Source organism: Abrus precatorius, unplaced genomic scaffold (assembly GCF_003935025.1).
Source record: "Abrus precatorius isolate BTA unplaced genomic scaffold, Abrus_2018 Scaffold2, whole genome shotgun sequence".
Classification (NCBI taxonomy): Eukaryota; Viridiplantae; Streptophyta; class Magnoliopsida; order Fabales; family Fabaceae; genus Abrus; species Abrus precatorius.
Window position 1 is genome coordinate 8,634,302 of NW_020874362.1, and position 18,635 is coordinate 8,652,936.

The window sequence follows — 18,635 nt, forward strand, 5'->3', positions numbered from 1 at the left end:
ATCTCTGTGTGATTTAGAGAAAGGGGATTAGTGTTCTTGTAATTTAGAGAAAAAAAGACAAAGTTCTTAGCAAAGACAAAGTGGATTAATCGTATTGTGTGAAGTATTGCAGGGTCAGGGCCAACCCATGAATAACCCAACCCTGGCCTATATATTTTAGATTATATAATTTGAGGCTTAACTATTATTTCTTATTTAACACAGGGTTAGGACTGGATGGGTTTTTTTAGGGCCGGGTCCTGGGCTACAACCTTGATTGACAACTCTAATTTGAGCCTAGAATGAACCCGAAATCTACTCGTGGCCTCTTTATATCAAATTGCACAATTAATAAATAAATTAGTATAAAACCTAATAAAAATAAAGGTCAAATATAAATAAATGGCTATAAAAGATGGCCTAATTACAGACTTATCATTGCCTGTAAATATATTTTATGAATTGTGTTAGAAATGATGTAAAATAAGTGCAAGGTGAGACTCTATGTTTGTTTGTGTAACAAGTAGTGTAAAGTACTCACCCTTACCTCTAATTAACAATAAATCATTATTTTGCACCAAAATTTTTGCTCTCACACTTATTTTTGAGCCCTAAATTCGATAGTTTCTTATTTTCATTTGCAAATAACCAAATATCACTCTCTATCTTTATTTTTAGAATGTTGAATCTCAACCCTTTACACCCATTAATCTTCACATCTTGTTTGCTTCATTTCTAACTTCAAAATCAAGACCTCTAACTCCTAGTATTTGAATCCCTAATTCTCTAAATATCATTTTCTCCATTTGATTTTTGATTTGTTTGCATTGTCCTAAGAAGATGAAGTAAATTGTACCTGTTAATTAAATCCTCAGTCAAGTATCCACCTTAACCCTAACAGCAAAAGATATTTAGCTATACATATAATACTGAAAGCAAGAAAAATTAAACATAAAGCATACATAATCTTAAATGAAAAGGAAAGAAAAACTTCATGTTGATATACTTCGGAGGAACGTCACTTTGTAAAGGAGAACATCGTCTCTTAGAGATCTCCTAGAAGTGACAAATAGAATGGAAGATGAAAATGGTATAGGTGTAGAACGTGGAGAAGTTTTGGGTGGAAAGCTTAAGGCTTGGATGTGGAGAAGGCAAAAACCAATTCAAATTTCAAAAGGAAAACATATATCTCTTAAAACCTAAATTTCTTTTATTTACCATTGTTGAAGTCAAGCATAAGCGTACTTCCCTTAAGCATACCCTAGCATCATTCGCAAAGGAATAAAGATTCTAAGTAGAAAACTATACGTATAAAGTTAACAAATATGAGATATTAGAGTTATATTAAAATAAATAAATTTATTCCATTTTCTCCTTTATATTATCTCTACGGCTATATTTAAATTAGTGCATTTCTGTATTTATTATTTTCATATTAGTTAGTATCACTCGAACAATAACACAAATAGATTTAAGGCAATCTATAACTCACTTCAACTCGCACACACTATTGTCCCTCTCTCTTTTCTTTTTTTTCCAACTTGTTGTCCCCCTCTTAAAACACATTTTGTGTTGATTTAGTCGGGGAATTGGGTTTCTTAATTAATTACCTTGTGTAGCTTATATATGTTAGTATATACTTTAACAATTGTAACAAAGAGTTATGTTTTGGCTTTTTCTTAGTTAGCTTTGCTTCGAAGTTGAAAGAATTTTATTGATTATGATGTTAAATATTATTTGAGTATTGTGACGTGCATTTAAATAAATTTTTAAATATATAAACATTTATGACTTGTAGTCAATTTTATTTGTTTTGCAAATTAATAAATTCTCCTATATTTTTATAACGTTTTAGCCTTTAAAATATAAGAATTTTTTAAGTAATTCAAGATCACGTAATTTCGACTACTCACGTTTTGACAAGGTGTTTAATTTTAAAAAAGAAATACATATGTATTATGTTGTTATTGGTTGGGAGCACGTTACTCTGGATTATGCAAAAAAAATTTCCAAAATGCAATCTCTACAGTTAGTAAACAAACAAACATTTCCGCATGCAAAAATCTTCATCCCCAGGTACATTTATTGGAGAATACCATTGTGACGAAAATACCAAGTCCAAGGAATGAATACTCTTTAAGTACAGTTACATTGTGTCTAAACTCTAAACGAATTTTGGATTATTATTATACTGTCTTCTCTTCCAAGGACAAGTAAAAACTTGCCGTTATGCATTCAAATATCAAATGGTTTCAATCTTCCACCAACAAAAGAATTTAACAGACAATTGGAGGGGAATCCAAACCAACCAAACTTCAAAATTTATCATTGATAAATGCTTCATTTCTTGGTTCTTGTGATGATAATCAATATGAGTATGAATTCAGCTTTTGCTTCCAAACGCAGAAGGATTAGTACATTTCACTCAGGCTTTGCACCAATGGCAAAGAACTCAATGATGACTTCTAAAGGCATGCCCTTTGTTTCAGGAACTTTCATGTAGACAAATATCCATGAAATGATGCACCCAACAACAAATAATCCAAAGACCCCAGTAAGACCAAGGAGACGGAGCAAGACGGGAAATGAAGAAGTGACAATTAAGGTGCAGATCCAATATGTAAGGGAACAAATGGAAATGCAAATTCCACGAACACTTGTTGGGAAAATTTCTGAACATAAGATGTTGGGAATCACACCAAAACCCATGCAGAAAACGCTTTCGTACACCACAACACATACAGCAGTGATTGCTGCACTGAGTGTCGTATTTATGGGAAGTGAGTCCCGGACAACTAGTACCGTGAGAGACACTATCAAAATGGGTACTGTATACAGCATTATTGACCTGTCATGAGAAAATATACAATGCCATTGTTATGATTTTAATGCTTTTTTATTTTGATTTTTGATTTATGAGATAGCCCATATGGCACAGAAGAATACACAATGGAAATTTGTCGAGATAAGAAGTTAATGAGAAAATGTTGCAGTTGTAGGAAAGGACACTATATCTAGATTATAAGAAGAAATGAAACAAGTATGTCATAGAAATTAATTATGAACATTGTAGAATTTGTAACCTTGTAAACTAGCTACAGCAATTCCATCAATACATGAGACAGCAATGCAATAAATTTACAATAAAAAAAAAAGTCATGGTTAGAATATAGCTTACAAAGTTAATCTAAAATTAACAAAAGAAAAATCTTAACTAATTACTTAACATACTAGTTAAGGAATTAAAATTATATATTTTTTTTATTAAAAGTGTATATTTCCTATGAATTCTAATGCATTAATGTATATTTTTTTAATTAATAATGCATTAAAATTATATTTCTTAGAGCATTAATTAGCAAAATCTTTAAAACAACAGAAGACTTTATTCATCGAAAAGTAGAAAGAATTTTTATGTTTTAAAAAATAGTATAAATCATTATAGACGAAATATAATATGGACAAAGCTAACCTCAATTCTTATCGTTTAGTTTAAGAATCTAAAAGTAATAAGTTTATATTAAAAAAAAGCATTTATCAACGTAATAATTGTATTTTCTAATAAAACTTCATTACTTATGTGTTTAAACACAATCCTTAAACTAAAATTAACATAATTTTTAAAATATTTTGAAAAACTATTTATTATGATATTATAATTTTCTCTGATATAAAAGTTTTAAAATTAAAAGTTATAAATATTTATTTACAGTACAAGTGTTTGTGGTTCCTAGCATTTCATGCATGAGACAGATACTAAAAGGGAATCTAAGCTGGATCTATTAGTTTAAACGCACCTTCTGCCAGCAATATCCATGAGCCTCATGGAAAGAGCTATACAAGGAAGCATGGTGAATGTTGTAATGACATTTACGAGTAACGTAGCAGACGTTGAACTAATACCCAAATTTGACAAAAGACCTCCAACTCCTGCCTGCTGAAGAATCTGAGGAGCATAGTATAGAAATCCATTTATACCAGCAGCCTGCAACATAAATTATGTTCTTAGAATCTCAGAGAAAAGAATCTAGCATGAAATAAAATACAACCGCACAAGAATATGCAATGACAATATATCCATTTTGCTACAGCTAAGTTTAAAACATGAGGAAAATAACATCTGAAAACAGCTTCAAGTACTCAACATATAGCAACAACAACAAAACTTTATCCCACTAGACAAGGTTTGTTACAGGAATCATGAGATTCACCCAAAAACCAAATTTTTTAACATATTATTTATCATAATGTCCCTTTTGGTAATAGTAAAAAGTCCTTGAGAGTAGCTGTAGAGAAACACTGAAAGAATGGTGAGATTGCAATGTTATAATGTATTCAAGGGTATTTGGATTGGTTATAGCACTCTACCTATATAGGTGGGTAAGGAAATCCACAAGAAGAATTATGATTGTGTTAGATTTATTAATTCTGGTGAAGAAAAGTTCAGGGGTGGAGAGCTTGGCCCATTCCAAAGGCAGAGCATCTAAGCCTTTGTACATAACTTACTAATAAAGGACCATACGAAAACAAGACTGCTTTTCTACATCGCTTAATCCTACTAGTTAAGCTACACCTAACGCTCATTAACTGTTATAGAATGTTTGCGGACATAGTGATTAAAACATCATCCTAATATTAAACAACACTCTAATACTAGCCAGTAGAATGGCCTAGATGAACTTCGCATCCGGTACTTATTTGAGTTAAAAATAAGAAGGTAAAGTGAATCAAACTTCTCCCATTAAAATTAACTTATACATTTTAACTTTTGCAGAAGTTAAATGAAAATCTTCTAAAAAAGTTTATATTTTACTTTCTTATTTTCTTCTCTCAGAAGTATTCATTGAAAAGTTTATCCATATTATACTAATGTCAACTTGGTTTACCTGTTGAAGAACTTGTAGTCCAATTCCAACAATCAATGCACGCTTGACTCCCGGATCTAACAAACCTCCCCAACCTGTACGTTTTGCAGCAATTTCTGATTTAACCTTCATATCCTTAGTGCTGAGAACTGACTGGCTGACAAGTGCAGCTGCTGGAAAAGTTTCACCAACGTCAGCATGCAAGCCATAACCAGAAACAAATGAACCTTGCTGTGACACTAAAGTGGGATCCGCACGCAAATAAACTCTTTGGAGGTCCTTTTTCCCACCCTCAGCAGATTTATAAACCAATTGCCAACCTCCACCAATGTTTGTGTTCTTAGGCACTTCCCCAACATAGCTACCTCTCAGGTTGCTATTGCTCCCCAAAACACTTCCTTGGGCTGCAAGTAATGGAGCGTGCAAGTTGTCACTGGTGCCAAAGGGGCTCTGATCTGGCTCTCCCATGTTGGAAATATTTGCCACTTTGGGAATTAGTGTACTTCTTGAACCACCAGATTCTGGGGCAATATTCTCATGCATGCTGCCAAAGAGGTTAACTAAAGGATCCTTGAGATTTGCAGCAGCTTGGGCAACTATGCTTCCTTGGCGAGACAACGTTAACATGCTGCGGGAAATCATGCTACCTTGTCCACTCACTGGTTGAGCAAGCATTGAAACTCCTTGGTTGGGTCCATATAGCTTTATGCATTCCCTCCCTGCTTCCTTGTTTGCAATGAGGTCACTCGCAGGAGCCACTATGTACTCTTCTACCGTCGTCGATTCACCCCCTGGATTCATTCCCTCAGCTAGCAAAGCCAGTTCCCCTGCGTATATCAACGCAAACTCCAAATCACATCACATATTGCGAGTATTCAACATAGATCAATGTTATTTTTATTTTGTTTTTTATAGAACTTTTTTATGATATATATTATTTTGGACAAAAGTTAGTTCTTTATGTTTAAGTGTTCTTGTGTTATTTTTAATTAAAATTGAAATTTTATTTTGATAACTTGCAACAATTTTATATGTAAACTTTTACTATAGTGAAATATTAATTTTAATTAAAAAATAATACTTAAAATATATTTTTTTATGTCGTTTTGTTACATTGTCGATTTTATATACTTTTTTTTTTCTCGTTTTACATCTTTCATTGTTGTAAAATTTGTTTTAAAAATATGAAGTGAGAATAACGTTACTCTTTAGCGTCTTGAACATAGGAAAACACCGACATGAGACAGATATAAGTTTTTAAAAGAATACGATACAGATTCGAATAATTCTAAATCAGAATAATTATATTTATGCATGTATTATTAAATATTTTATAATAACTTCATTAATTCTTTATGTAGTATTTTCATAAAAATAAGAAAATAAGGATTTTTAAAAATAATATGGAGTAAAAAAAAAATACTAACAAGAAAGAAATAACATGAGTATCTTAAACAAGTATGCCTAAGTCAAAGCTACTAATATTGTTGATTTAATTGTCAGGTACTGATTTTTTTCAATTATTTAAACTATCTAGTCTTTTAGTGTTTCTCAAAAGCAAACCATTTTTTTTCATAATCTACCTAATAAACTGAGCTATTAATTTCAATTGTTTTTTTTATAATTTATCTTTCATCATAATAAAAATCATTTATATAATTCAAATTCAAAGTCAACAATATTTTTCAAGCATTATTGATATCGAATGCCATATGTTGATCAAGCAAGGGAAGATTAAATCTTTGTTAAAGAGTAGCAAAAGAAGAAAATTTGGCATCACCTGAAACATCATCAACCTCTCGAATTCTTTGCAGAACCTTCTTGGCCTCATGGATTCTACCTTTACTTACAAGCCAAGGAGGAGATTCAGGGAGATAGAACACAGCCAGAAAAAAATAAGCAACAGAAGGAATGGAAATAACACCAAGCATAGCTCTCCAACTTGGCGAGTCGGTCAAGGACAAAGAGAACACCATGATATATGCCAAAAACATTCCCCCAGAGCTTGAAAACTGTGGCAGAGTGTTGAGTGTACCTCTGATATCAGGTGGTGCAATCTCTGATATGTAAAGAGGAGTAAGTGTTAGAGCTAATGCAATAGCAATACCATCCAATAGCCTTGACAGCAAAACCACAGCAACATTAGGAGCCCATGACATCACCAAACCACTTATGAAAAACATAGCCGATGATGTTATTAGCATTGGACGCCTTCCAAGCATGTCAGAAACTGTGCCGGAGAATATTGTCACAACAGTGCCAGTGAGAAATGACATGGACACAATTAACCCCTCAAGTGTTGGATCTGCTTCCAAGTTGAATTCTTCTTTGATGTAAGCCATGCCCCCTGCACCAATTTAGCCACATCTTTCTTCAGTTCTATTAACAATATCCAATACACCAACCACCAAGTTTATCCTACTACTTTAGATGATCGAATACATGAATCACACGTTACTGTTGTTGAACTCGGTCAATAATTTCAATGCCAAAATTAACTATGTTTACAAAATACTTTAATTTAAATTAACCATAAATAAACTCTTTTTCACTTTACACATCTCTTCACTTCAAAGGAGTTAAATTCATTTATTTCCTGCGTAGAGCTTAAAAGAGAGAGGGAGCGAGAGAGAAGGCTAACACTTGGGAAATCAAATGAAAATATGAAAATGATGCTAAAGAATTTGAGATATTTAAGGAATTAAAAATGCACATTAGTATATCTAAGCATTGACAATAATTACAATATAATTAGACGATAAAAAGATGTCATAAAAGTAATTATATATACACCTGCAATGGTGGAACTATCCCATCCGGTTAGCAGATTCCCAAGTGTAGCAGCAATTGCGACAACCACAACCTCCCTCATTGTTTTCTTGGCTGAGACTGTAAATAGAAAATCCAAATCCAGAACGCAATTTGGGTTACATGTATAAACTAAAATAAAAACTGTAACCTAATATGCAGATCGATATATGCAACGTGCTTCTAATGGAGATAGTAGAGTTCTAAAGTACTATGTTACCAAGCCTTGAACATCCTATAAAGTGGGTACATTGTAATTAAATTGTTTCATATGTTTTTTTGAGCTGTCATCAAGGGTGTTCCTTAACTATGGTCTGGCAATGAAACTATTAAATTGGGATTTTGTTCAGTGAATAAATTAAAGGTCAAACGAACAATGGCAACCCCAAATTTGTTGGGTGCATGATGCTTGCGTGTTCGTGAATAGTTATTGAAAACGAAATATCTGGAAGTTTCTGTGAATGAGATGGCGCCTTGATTATACTTTCACTATTTTAGAACAAAAAGGTGGTAGTGATTAGCACTATTAGGAGCAAAACATGGCTTGCCACGATCGATTCATTAAATCTGCATTTCCCTCTCTGATTCTTGTAATAATTCATAGATAATGATACATATTTGTTTAATTACTTCGTGGTTAAAGATTGTTCAATTTGAAATGGAGAAAACAGCCGTGGCCTGTAGTACTAATCACCGCAAGAAATTGTGTTTATTATGATTATAAAATTATCTTTAAAGTGTTAAAATTTGTTATTAAAATAATTTAATGATCATATTTAATTTGGTCATCTATCCTAGCTAACAGTCAAGATAATATTTTGTAGTCACTAAAATAAAGTATTTACTGTAATAAAAATTAAAGTCACTAATATGTATGAATATTAATATCAAATACATATATTATAATTATGTAACTTATTAATTATTGTTATTTTAAAATAATGACTAATTTACTCATCATTACTATAAATAATTTTAAATTAATAAATTTTATAATAAATTTATTTTAAAAATAATTTATGATATTTTATTTTTAATAAATTAAATATCAACTAAGCAGACAAATGATCAATTAATTCATATGTGATATTTTAAATTAATTATCCACCATATGTTCAAAGATAAACTAATTAAAATATAATAAATATCTAATAAAATGTTATACTTGAAAATTCAAAATCAAATCAAAATATTTTAAATTAAAAATACATATTTAAGTGTTGAGCTAAATAGTAAAAAATATATCAAAAAGTAATATTCTCATACGATTTGATCCTACAAGTAAGCAAAAGAAAGAAAACAAATAGTTAATGTAAATAAATATAGACTGATTGATCAAGTTACGATAGAAATATAAAAATAATAAACTTTAAATAACAAATTAAAAAACTTATATTAATAATTGGAGCACGTCAGTCCCTAAATAATTTATTGAATAATAATTCTTTTTATAAAATAATTGAATGATGTTTTATCTCTTTTTTAAGAAAATCTTATTTTATTTACTTTTGTTGATATTCAAAAGCCAATCTTTAAGTATTAATCAAATCAAGTTGAGATCAGTCAATTTTTTTACTGCACTTCCTAAATTAAGTAAATATTTGATTTTTTTCTCTAATACAAATACAAAATGTTCAACCAATAGCATCTATAATGGAGAAATGTTCTCTTTATATATATCACTTACATTCTTCAAATCTTTCTATAAAAAGTTTAAGACGAATAAAATAAAAATATAACAATTTAGGTATTTTTAAACTGTTATAATATGCAAAGAAATATTATACCAATTATATTTTTTTTATAATAATTTAGACATGAAAAACATTACTAAATTTTTTATTTCAAATACCACAATTTAAAAATTATTGCTTTCTCACCATAATTATTTCACCATTTGAAGTATATCATGCTTTATTAGGTCTCATGCTTGTGACCATCCATATTTTCACAATATCCAATAATTGATTAGTTTTTAATCTTCTTTCTATTAAAGATAAATAAAAAATAAAAATAAAATAATTTAAATATGATAGAAGCTAACTAATTAGTTTAATTATATTAATTTATATAATTACTAATTGAAAAGAAATTTAAAATTTTCATAATGAAAATTTCTCTTTTTATCTAAACAAAACGTGATCAATATCTCAATGAATATTTTTAAAATAATTATACAGAAAAATTATAGAGTAATAGTTAATATTTTTTTTAAAAAATTTTCTAATAATAAAAAAAATATTTGAATTAGAGATATAATAAAATAATTTAAATAAAAAACAAAAAATAATTCAAACTAAATATTAAATTATATTTTATATTATACGTTTTTGAATTAAGCTTATTTTTTTATAATTACTCTAACAGTACATAATCAAAAATAAAAATAAATTAAAATAGAACATTTTAAACAAGAATAATAATATTTACTAATTATTATAGTAAATCCTATAATTCTTTTTGAAAACTTTCTAATAATAATAAAATCTTCAAATTTTAGATACAATAAAATAAAAAATAATTGTTCAGAAAAATTATGAACTAATATTTAATATTTCTTTTTGAAAACTTTCTAATAATAAAAAATATTCAAATTAGAGATACAATAAAATAATTTAAATAAAAAAAACATATTATTTGAACTAAATATTAATTCGTATAATATATAATATACTTTCTAATTAGGTTTAACATGAGAAAATTTTTATTTCATGGTTACTCTAATGGTGTATGATCAGAAATAAAAATAAATCAAAATATAATATTTTAAATAAGAATAATAATATTTATTAATTATTATAATATACCCTATAATTCTTTTTAAAAACTTTCTAATAGTAAAAAAACTTTTAAATTAGAGATACAATAAAATAATTTAAATAAAAAATAAAAAATAATTTAAACTAAATATACTTTTTAATTAGGCTTAACACAAGAGAGTTTTTTTTTTTTATAATTACTCTAACGATGCATAATTAGAAATAAAATCATAAATAAAATTAAATCAAAATATAATACCTTAAACAAGAATAATAATATTTACTAATTATTATAGTTATACTCTATAATTCTTTTTGAAAAATTTTTAATAATAAAAAAATCTTAAAATTAGGGATACAATAAAATAGAAAATAATTGTCCAAAAAAATTATGGAGTAATAAATTAGTATTCTTTTTGAAAACTTTTTAATAATAAAAAAAATCTTTGAATTAGAGATATAATAAAATAATTTAAATAAAAACAACAAATAGTTTGAACTTAATATTAAATCATATGCTTTCTAATTAGGCTTAACACTCAACAAAAATTTTATTCTTTTTCCTAAAGATTCTCTCAAATAGAAATAAAGAACAAAATAACTAGAAAAAAAAACATAAACACACAGATTATTATAATATTTTTATTCTATAGGGATCATCTAAAAAGTAAAGTGTTTCAAATGTATTTCTACAAAACAAAAAGGCTGACATAGATGTTATTGGTTAAATTATTTTTTTTTCATGTCTTTCCTCTCTTAATTTCTTCCATGAAGAAGTCAAATGAATTAAAAGTTTCACGTTTGGCTTTGAATTAGAGATGGAGAAAGTTTTTTCCCTATAATTACTTTAACGCTGCATAATTAGAAATAAAATCACAAAATAAATTAAATCAAAATAGAATACCTTAAACAAGAATAATGATCTTTATTAATTATTATTGTATATCCTATAATTCTTTTGATGACTATATTTATATATTTTGCTATAAAATAATGGACACCCACGCTAATAGCACCCATAATGATTAAAAATAATAAAATTTATCAATTAAAATATCAAAATATTTTATCTTAATTGTAATAATGTAATCATTTCATAATTTTCCAAAGAAATTGAATATTTTTCCTATAATTACTCTAATATTGCATAATCTAAAATTAAATCAATATAGAATACCTTAGATAAGAATAATAATATTTACTATATTTTAAAAATAATTGTTTTGGATAACTTTAGAGTGGGGCAAAACACGAGAGATTACCATTGTATTAGCCATACTTTTAATATCAACTTTAAGTCATCAACTTCCATTCATCTTTGTGAGTCTATTCATCAATTTGGGTTTACATTTATCTCATTTGGTGATGTGTTGTCTTATAAAGTTGATGATCAAATTTTGTTTGGTATGTCATTCTTTCTATAGGTACTTATAATAATGTGACAAATAATGCTTATAATATTCATATACTTTGTGGGATCGTTGATAATTATTTTTCAACTATTTAGATGTCATGGGAAGAGTTAATGAGATTGATGATTCAGAGGAAGCTTACAGGGATAGTGTGCATCATAGGAAAGTGATTGCACATCTTGGGGATATTGAGTAAGTATACTTTTGTTTTATTATTTATTCTTAGTCATTTATAATTTGTCTTCATTGAAGATTTTGATTCTCCTTTAATATATATTTAAATATTTCCATAACTTATGAGCTTTATAATGGTACCAGACTATTAGTTTATAAGATAGCTTCTAACGTGATTGAAGCAGAGGTCATATTTACAAACAATTTTGGTGAAAGTGTTTTGATACCACGCATGGTTACAACACCATTAGACAAAAGAAGGTCTCTCAAGTTCCAACTTCGATAATAAAATTTGCAATAACCATAAATAAAAGTCAATGTCAAACTTTGTCTAATGTTAGTTTGTATTTGTCAAAGCTTATTTTTTTTATCATGGACACATAGGACTATCTCTGGAGTTAAAAATAGAAAAGGTCTTAAGATTTTAATATGCGATAGGAAAAATATTATTTTAAATACAACTGCAAATATTGTTTACAATGAAGTTTTCGGTAAAATTTTGTAATATTTAGTTGATTGATATATTAATTATATGTAATTACAAATATTTTTTTTTAATAAATTTATTTTCATCAATAATTATTATATTTTCATCAAATCACATGCGAAATACTCATATACAACTAAAAAATTAAAAATAATAAAGAAAAAAATAATGCAGGTTAAATTTTTCAGCTTCATATATAAAATGACTAAGTAATTTTACATATATGTATACAAAACTAACATAAAATACCAAAAAAACAATTAATATTTTAAATGTCTTTTTTGCACAATTAATTTTGTATTGGTAATAGACTTAATTTCTTTCTTACTTAGCTTTATTTTACTCTTCTCTATATAAAAGTAAAAATTATTTATTATAATTATAAGAAAATATAAATTTAATTTAAAAATAGTGAAGTAATTGTACCTAAAATTTGGAATCATTATGTGGCACCATTACTCATAATACTCTTTCTTTCATCCCATTCTCATCATTCAATCAAATAAATCGTGCCTAAAATAAAGTACTTCTACACTAAGTCCATATCACATATGGTGAGAAAAGTATATTACAATCACTCAAGGTCAACCAAGCATGCATTGTAAACTTTTCACAACAATTAAAATCTCATTCAAACATATACTTACAAGCAAAGAAAAACACTTCATCGTATTCTCACGAGCACAAAATAGTTATTATGTTCTAATGATGGGATAAAGCACTCCTTACCTCAGAGAAATAATTTTGTAAAGAATTTTGTGGAAGAGATTGTCTAAAGATCAAGTTCTTCCTATACATTCAAAGTAGAGCATTTTTTAGAAAGGAGAAAATGGATAAAATAAAAGTGTCATTGAAAGATTGAGTTCCAAGGAACTTACTTGGAAGTGAGTGAAACAAACGTCGAAGCTCAGATTTAAGGAGATGTTGCTTGGCTTGTAATACAAGTTTTAAAACATTGAAGTCCCTTAATATCCTTTTTTATCAAAGATTTTTGCTCGAGCGAGGCCATTTTCACTTAAACAAAAAAATCAGATAAAATCTATTACACATTTGTTAATATTTTTGCTTAAGCAAGACTATTCTCGCTTAAGCAAAAATTTACTAGAGAGCTCCTATTTTTAGCATTCATTCTTGCTTGAATAAGACATTTTTTGCTTGAGCGAGGAATCTTTTGCTTGAGCAAAGAAATTTTTGCATGAACTAAAAGGGATGTTTATATATATAACCTTTTCCATTTTGAAAACAAAAATAATGAATAGAAATTAGGGTGTTATAGACTCCATTTGTTTTTTATTAACCAATTCCAATCTTATGAAAACATATCATTTGACCTATTTTTCTTTTAAAGATATATTTAATACAAATAGTGATGTCTATTCTTATTTTGAGATTGCACTTATTTAGTTGCATGTTCTTTAACTTCATTAGACAAACTTAAGTTATCCTAAAATTATTTACATCCAATAAAAGAGAAAAATTTTAATATTAAAAATTTAAATGTTTTATTAGGTTATAAATAAGTATACATGAAACAAGTAAATAGAAAGAAATAATAAAAAGACAAAAAAAAATTATGTCGATTCAACTATAAAATAAAAAGAGCACATAGTTGGTCGATATTATATTTTATAATTATGTAACTTCAAAGATAGTTGCTACAATAAAATTAATAAAATAAAATAATTAATAAAGTAATAGTAGTCTTCAAATGCATCTACGTTGCATCTATGTTATTTTCAAATATTTTTTCAACTATTAACTTAAAGTGGTGCTTATTAACATATACAAACAATTACTTTAGATGTAAAAAAAATTGTAATATGGCAGAGGAAATTGAATGTCAAAAATTTTTTCTCTTTCCTTTTTTCTTTTGAAGTTTTTATGGTATAACAACGTCCCTTCTCAATTATATACTTACCTAAAATAAATAAAACAATTAACAATACTTTTTAACTTTTTCCTTAAAAAAGAATGTTGTATACTACTTGTATTTATTTCAACTTGTTCAACATTGATCAATTACAAGCCATTTTTAAAAGGGAGTGTAGGTTGATCATCACAAATTCTTTTAGAATTTAATCTCAATGATTTCATTATCTACCAATTATAATAATTAACCATAAAAAGTTTAATATGAATTAAACTATTAAATACATGTAAAGAATATTACAATGGTAATATGTTAATTTGCATTTTATCATTTTTTTTATGTACCTAATATTTATAATGCTCCGAATTTTGTAATATTAATTATTGTAATTTATATAAATCTAAATGCATATATATATGTGTGTATATAAGTGTAAATGAATGTTGTAAATTTGCATTGAATGCATAATGATGGTGTTTTCCTGTGTAACGAGTATGAATATGTATATATATATATATATATATGTATATATATATATATATGTATGTATGCATGTGTGGATGTATGATTGATTGGATTGGATTGGATTGGTTGGGCTAAAAATGGGCTAAGTGCCTAAATTTAGGGTGTAATTCTGTGCTGTCCTCGCTGTAGTGAGAGGATTCTTGCTGTAGCGACAGAGCGACAATTTGGGGTGCATTTTTTGGTGCAGTCTCCCTGTAGTGAGATTCTGCAAAAACTAGGATGCAGTTTCGTCTGAAATTTTTGCTGCAGCGTGAGAGCGTGTCGTTGCAGCGAGATTCGTGACCAGAAAAGGATTTAAAGGAGCTTAGGGTTTGGGGAGGGTTATTTCTCCCTCTCCCTTCGAAATCCCTTCGAATCCTCTCATTCTCAAACCCTTTTCCACTGATTAAATTGCCTCCAAAGTTGTTCGGAAGTTAGATTGAACGTCGAATCCTTGTGATGAACGCTTGGAGGTGAGTTTTAATGGTTAGGTTTCGATTTTACATCCTCTTTCTCTATTTTCGTGGTTTCCCTGGGTTCTCATAGAGTTTTTCCATGTGTTTAGGATGAAATCCATGAGGGGGAGTACTTCTTGGTGAATTTAGCGTGTGGGACGTCAATCCGAGGTAAGGGGAGACTCTATCCTACTCTATTATGTGTGATTTGATGTTAATTGTTGAATATTGTGATGTAACTGAGTTAGAGGGTAGGAAATTATTGAGAAATGTGATGAGGGTTGTGTGTCGTGAGATGTGAATATTGTGTGTGTTTACCCGAAATGGATGAATGTGAATTGTATGCTAGATGTTGTATGATAGAATGAATATTGTGAACAAATGTGGGCTCAAGGGCCGTGTAATATAGATGAATATTGGCTATGTGCTGTGTAATGTGAAATGAATGTAGGCCTAGTGCCGTGTATTTGAATGCAATGTGGGCTGTGTGTCATGTGTAAGCATGATCATTACATGCATGAATGAAATATGTGTGAATGAGCGTGTTAGCGCCGTTGTAATGTGCTGTGAATAGTTCAGCGATACACTAGAGGTGTGGAAGATGAGGACGGTAGAAATACCTTGGGGAATAGGGAGTGGTGGTGACACCGACTGGGGAACGGTGCACCACGGGTCACACACTCTTTTTCTGACTAGACCTCTGACCACTATCTTTGTTGAACGACCCGTGACTGCCCATGTGGCATCCGTGAGGCGGGGGTAACCGACAACTATTCATAGTGAAAATTTATGATCATAGTGCCACAATGAGTGTGGCTGATGTGCGTATGCACAGGTTTGTGTATTGTATTTATAGATGTGAAATGTTGTCGATGCCGTGAGTGCATCGGTGTTAACTCAATATAAGCTGTGTAATAATGCTGCATGTGATTGTATTTGTTTAATGTATTGGAAATGTGCTGGAGATGAGACTCTATGGACTGTGTGTTTTTGGGTAGTATAGAGTACTCACCCTTACATTCATTTTGAAAATTGTTATATTTGAATAAGTCCTGTAGCAACTGCTTGATGTAATTTGTAACCCATTTTCTTTATTTGAAATGTTCTATGAAACTTGGATTAAAAATGCAAGTTTTATTATTTCAAAAATTTGCTAAATTCCTTATTTATCAAAATTAAATTTAAGGTGTTACAATATCAACCTCACATTTTGTTTGATAATCAAAACTAAAAGAAAGAGAATGACATTCAACATACTGGATATCAATATACAATTAAAATATAATAAATTTGAGTATTTTATTTAAAATTATTCATTATCACCTTTCTTTTTTGTGACCTAAGAATATTTTTAACAGAAAAATTATCATATTTATCATGTTTGTCATGTTCATTTGAAGAAGCAAATTTAAATTCTTCCTCATTGTTATTATTGACATTTCTAACTATAACATCTTTTTTAATTATTATTATTATTAAATTTACGATTTATTTTTAAAATAGAAATTTTTTTAACATTTTGAAAAATGTAGGAGATCTTGCTCAAGGAAAACTAGTTATTCTAGATCACGCATTTCAGGACATTTTTGCTCAAGTGGGAATGGATAGAATCGCTCCAACAGTCTCCTCACCTAGACGAGAAGGTATCTTCCTCAGGCAAAAAGTCACAAGAAAAATGGGAGTTCTCTGAACCAGGTCTCACTTAGGCAGGAAGGCTTCTTGTCTAGGCAAGATTATTAGAAAATAAAATAAATATTTTTGTCTAGTGTTCTGGTGTTCTTACCTAGACAAGAAGAGTCTCGCCCAAGCAAGAATATTTCTAGCTCAAGTGAGAATTCGGTAACTCAAAGGAGAAGTCGTGGGCCAAAAGGATATTTAAGAAACTTCCCTATTTTAAAACTGTATTACATGTCAAGTAACCACTCCTTACTTTTTTTTTTCTCTATTTTTTCTCTTTCTTTTCTCAAAGAAAACCCTCTAAACTATAAACATTTCTAAACTATGAGCTTGGACTTTTGTTCTACTCAATTGCAAGTAATTTTCTCAGAGTTTAATATCTTAATCTCACTTCTATTTCTCCATTTTCTCTTTTCTCAAAAGTATTCTACCTTGTGATATATAGGAAAAATTTGGTCCTTTGAACGATATCTTCCATAAATCTCTTCAAAAATTATCTCATCGAAGTAAGAAGTTCTATTCCATCATTTATAACTTTAACTAAAAAACATTCTTTCATTTTTGTACATTTTTTGTTCGGTATATATGGTTATAGAATGTTTATCTCAAAAATCTAAACTTAAAAATGAATTTATTGAACATCAACCCTTGAATTTTAATTCAAGAATCATTTAAAGAAAGTTATGAATAAGACACAATTTAAGTTATGAATAAGACATGATTTAAGTTATTTTTTTTAGTTAAATAAATTTTGAAATGGATAATTGTATTTGTATAATATATTGTGTTTTGAGAAATTTTCATGAAATATATAAAAAATGTATAGTACAAAATAATTATATAATGATGTACTTCAAACCCTAGTATAGAGGATTTATATTTTAAAGTAATTACAAAATAAAAATGTGATTAGAGCTGAATCTAAAGTTGTTTGTACTTTAGCAAATTGTTTGTTGATTTAACCATATTTAAATAGCATGTTATCGTGATTGTGGATCTTTATTTAAAAGTTAATATATATTTGATTATTCTTTGAAAGATATTTTTTACTTGTATTAATAAATTGGGGCAAATCACTTCTCCTCAACAAGCAAGCCAATCTAAAAGATTTTTATGTATTTAAAGTTGCTTGTCATGTTAAGATAATGATATCATGTTGTGTGTGCTAAAATAGATTTGCTTTTACTTGCATTTTTTTTATTGACAAATAATATAATTTAATTTTCACCATTTTTTTTAATGATGAGCTCTTAAACTATTATTATTATTTTTTAAATAAATTTTATAATTATTTTTCTTTAAGTAAAAAAATTAGTGACAACCCTTTTCTAATTATTTTTAATAAAAATCCAGTTGTCATGTTTTTAATTTAATTTTAATTTGTAATTTTTATAATTTATCTTAATTTCAAATATTTATTAAAATTTATTTTAATTTAATAGTACCAATATAGTCGATAAAAACTTATAATAATTTATAAAATATGAAAAGAAAATATGGTGTAAACTTTAAAAAAGTAAACAACGAAAAAGAATGGAAAATAATTGCGCTGTTTTGTGTTACGATGAATATGAGTCAACCACGGTAGGGTCCGCAGATTCACGAACCCTGAGACTCGGTTCAGTGGCAACGAAGCTGAAACTTT

General features: G+C 28.3%; 1 protein-coding gene across 1 annotated transcript; it reads right to left on the reverse strand.

Moving 5' to 3' along the window:
- Nucleotides 1-2,400: 2,400 nt before the first annotated feature.
- Nucleotides 2,401-7,716, reverse strand: LOC113859407 (monosaccharide-sensing protein 2-like). Its single transcript, XM_027492191.1, has 5 exons — nt 7,638-7,716; nt 6,625-7,191; nt 4,866-5,671; nt 3,777-3,964; nt 2,401-2,827 (listed from the first exon to the last, which is right to left on the reverse strand). The coding sequence occupies exons 1-5, from the start codon at nt 7,714-7,716 to the stop codon at nt 2,401-2,403; spliced, it is 2,067 nt and encodes a 688-aa protein (XP_027347992.1).
- Nucleotides 7,717-18,635: the final 10,919 nt, after the last annotated feature.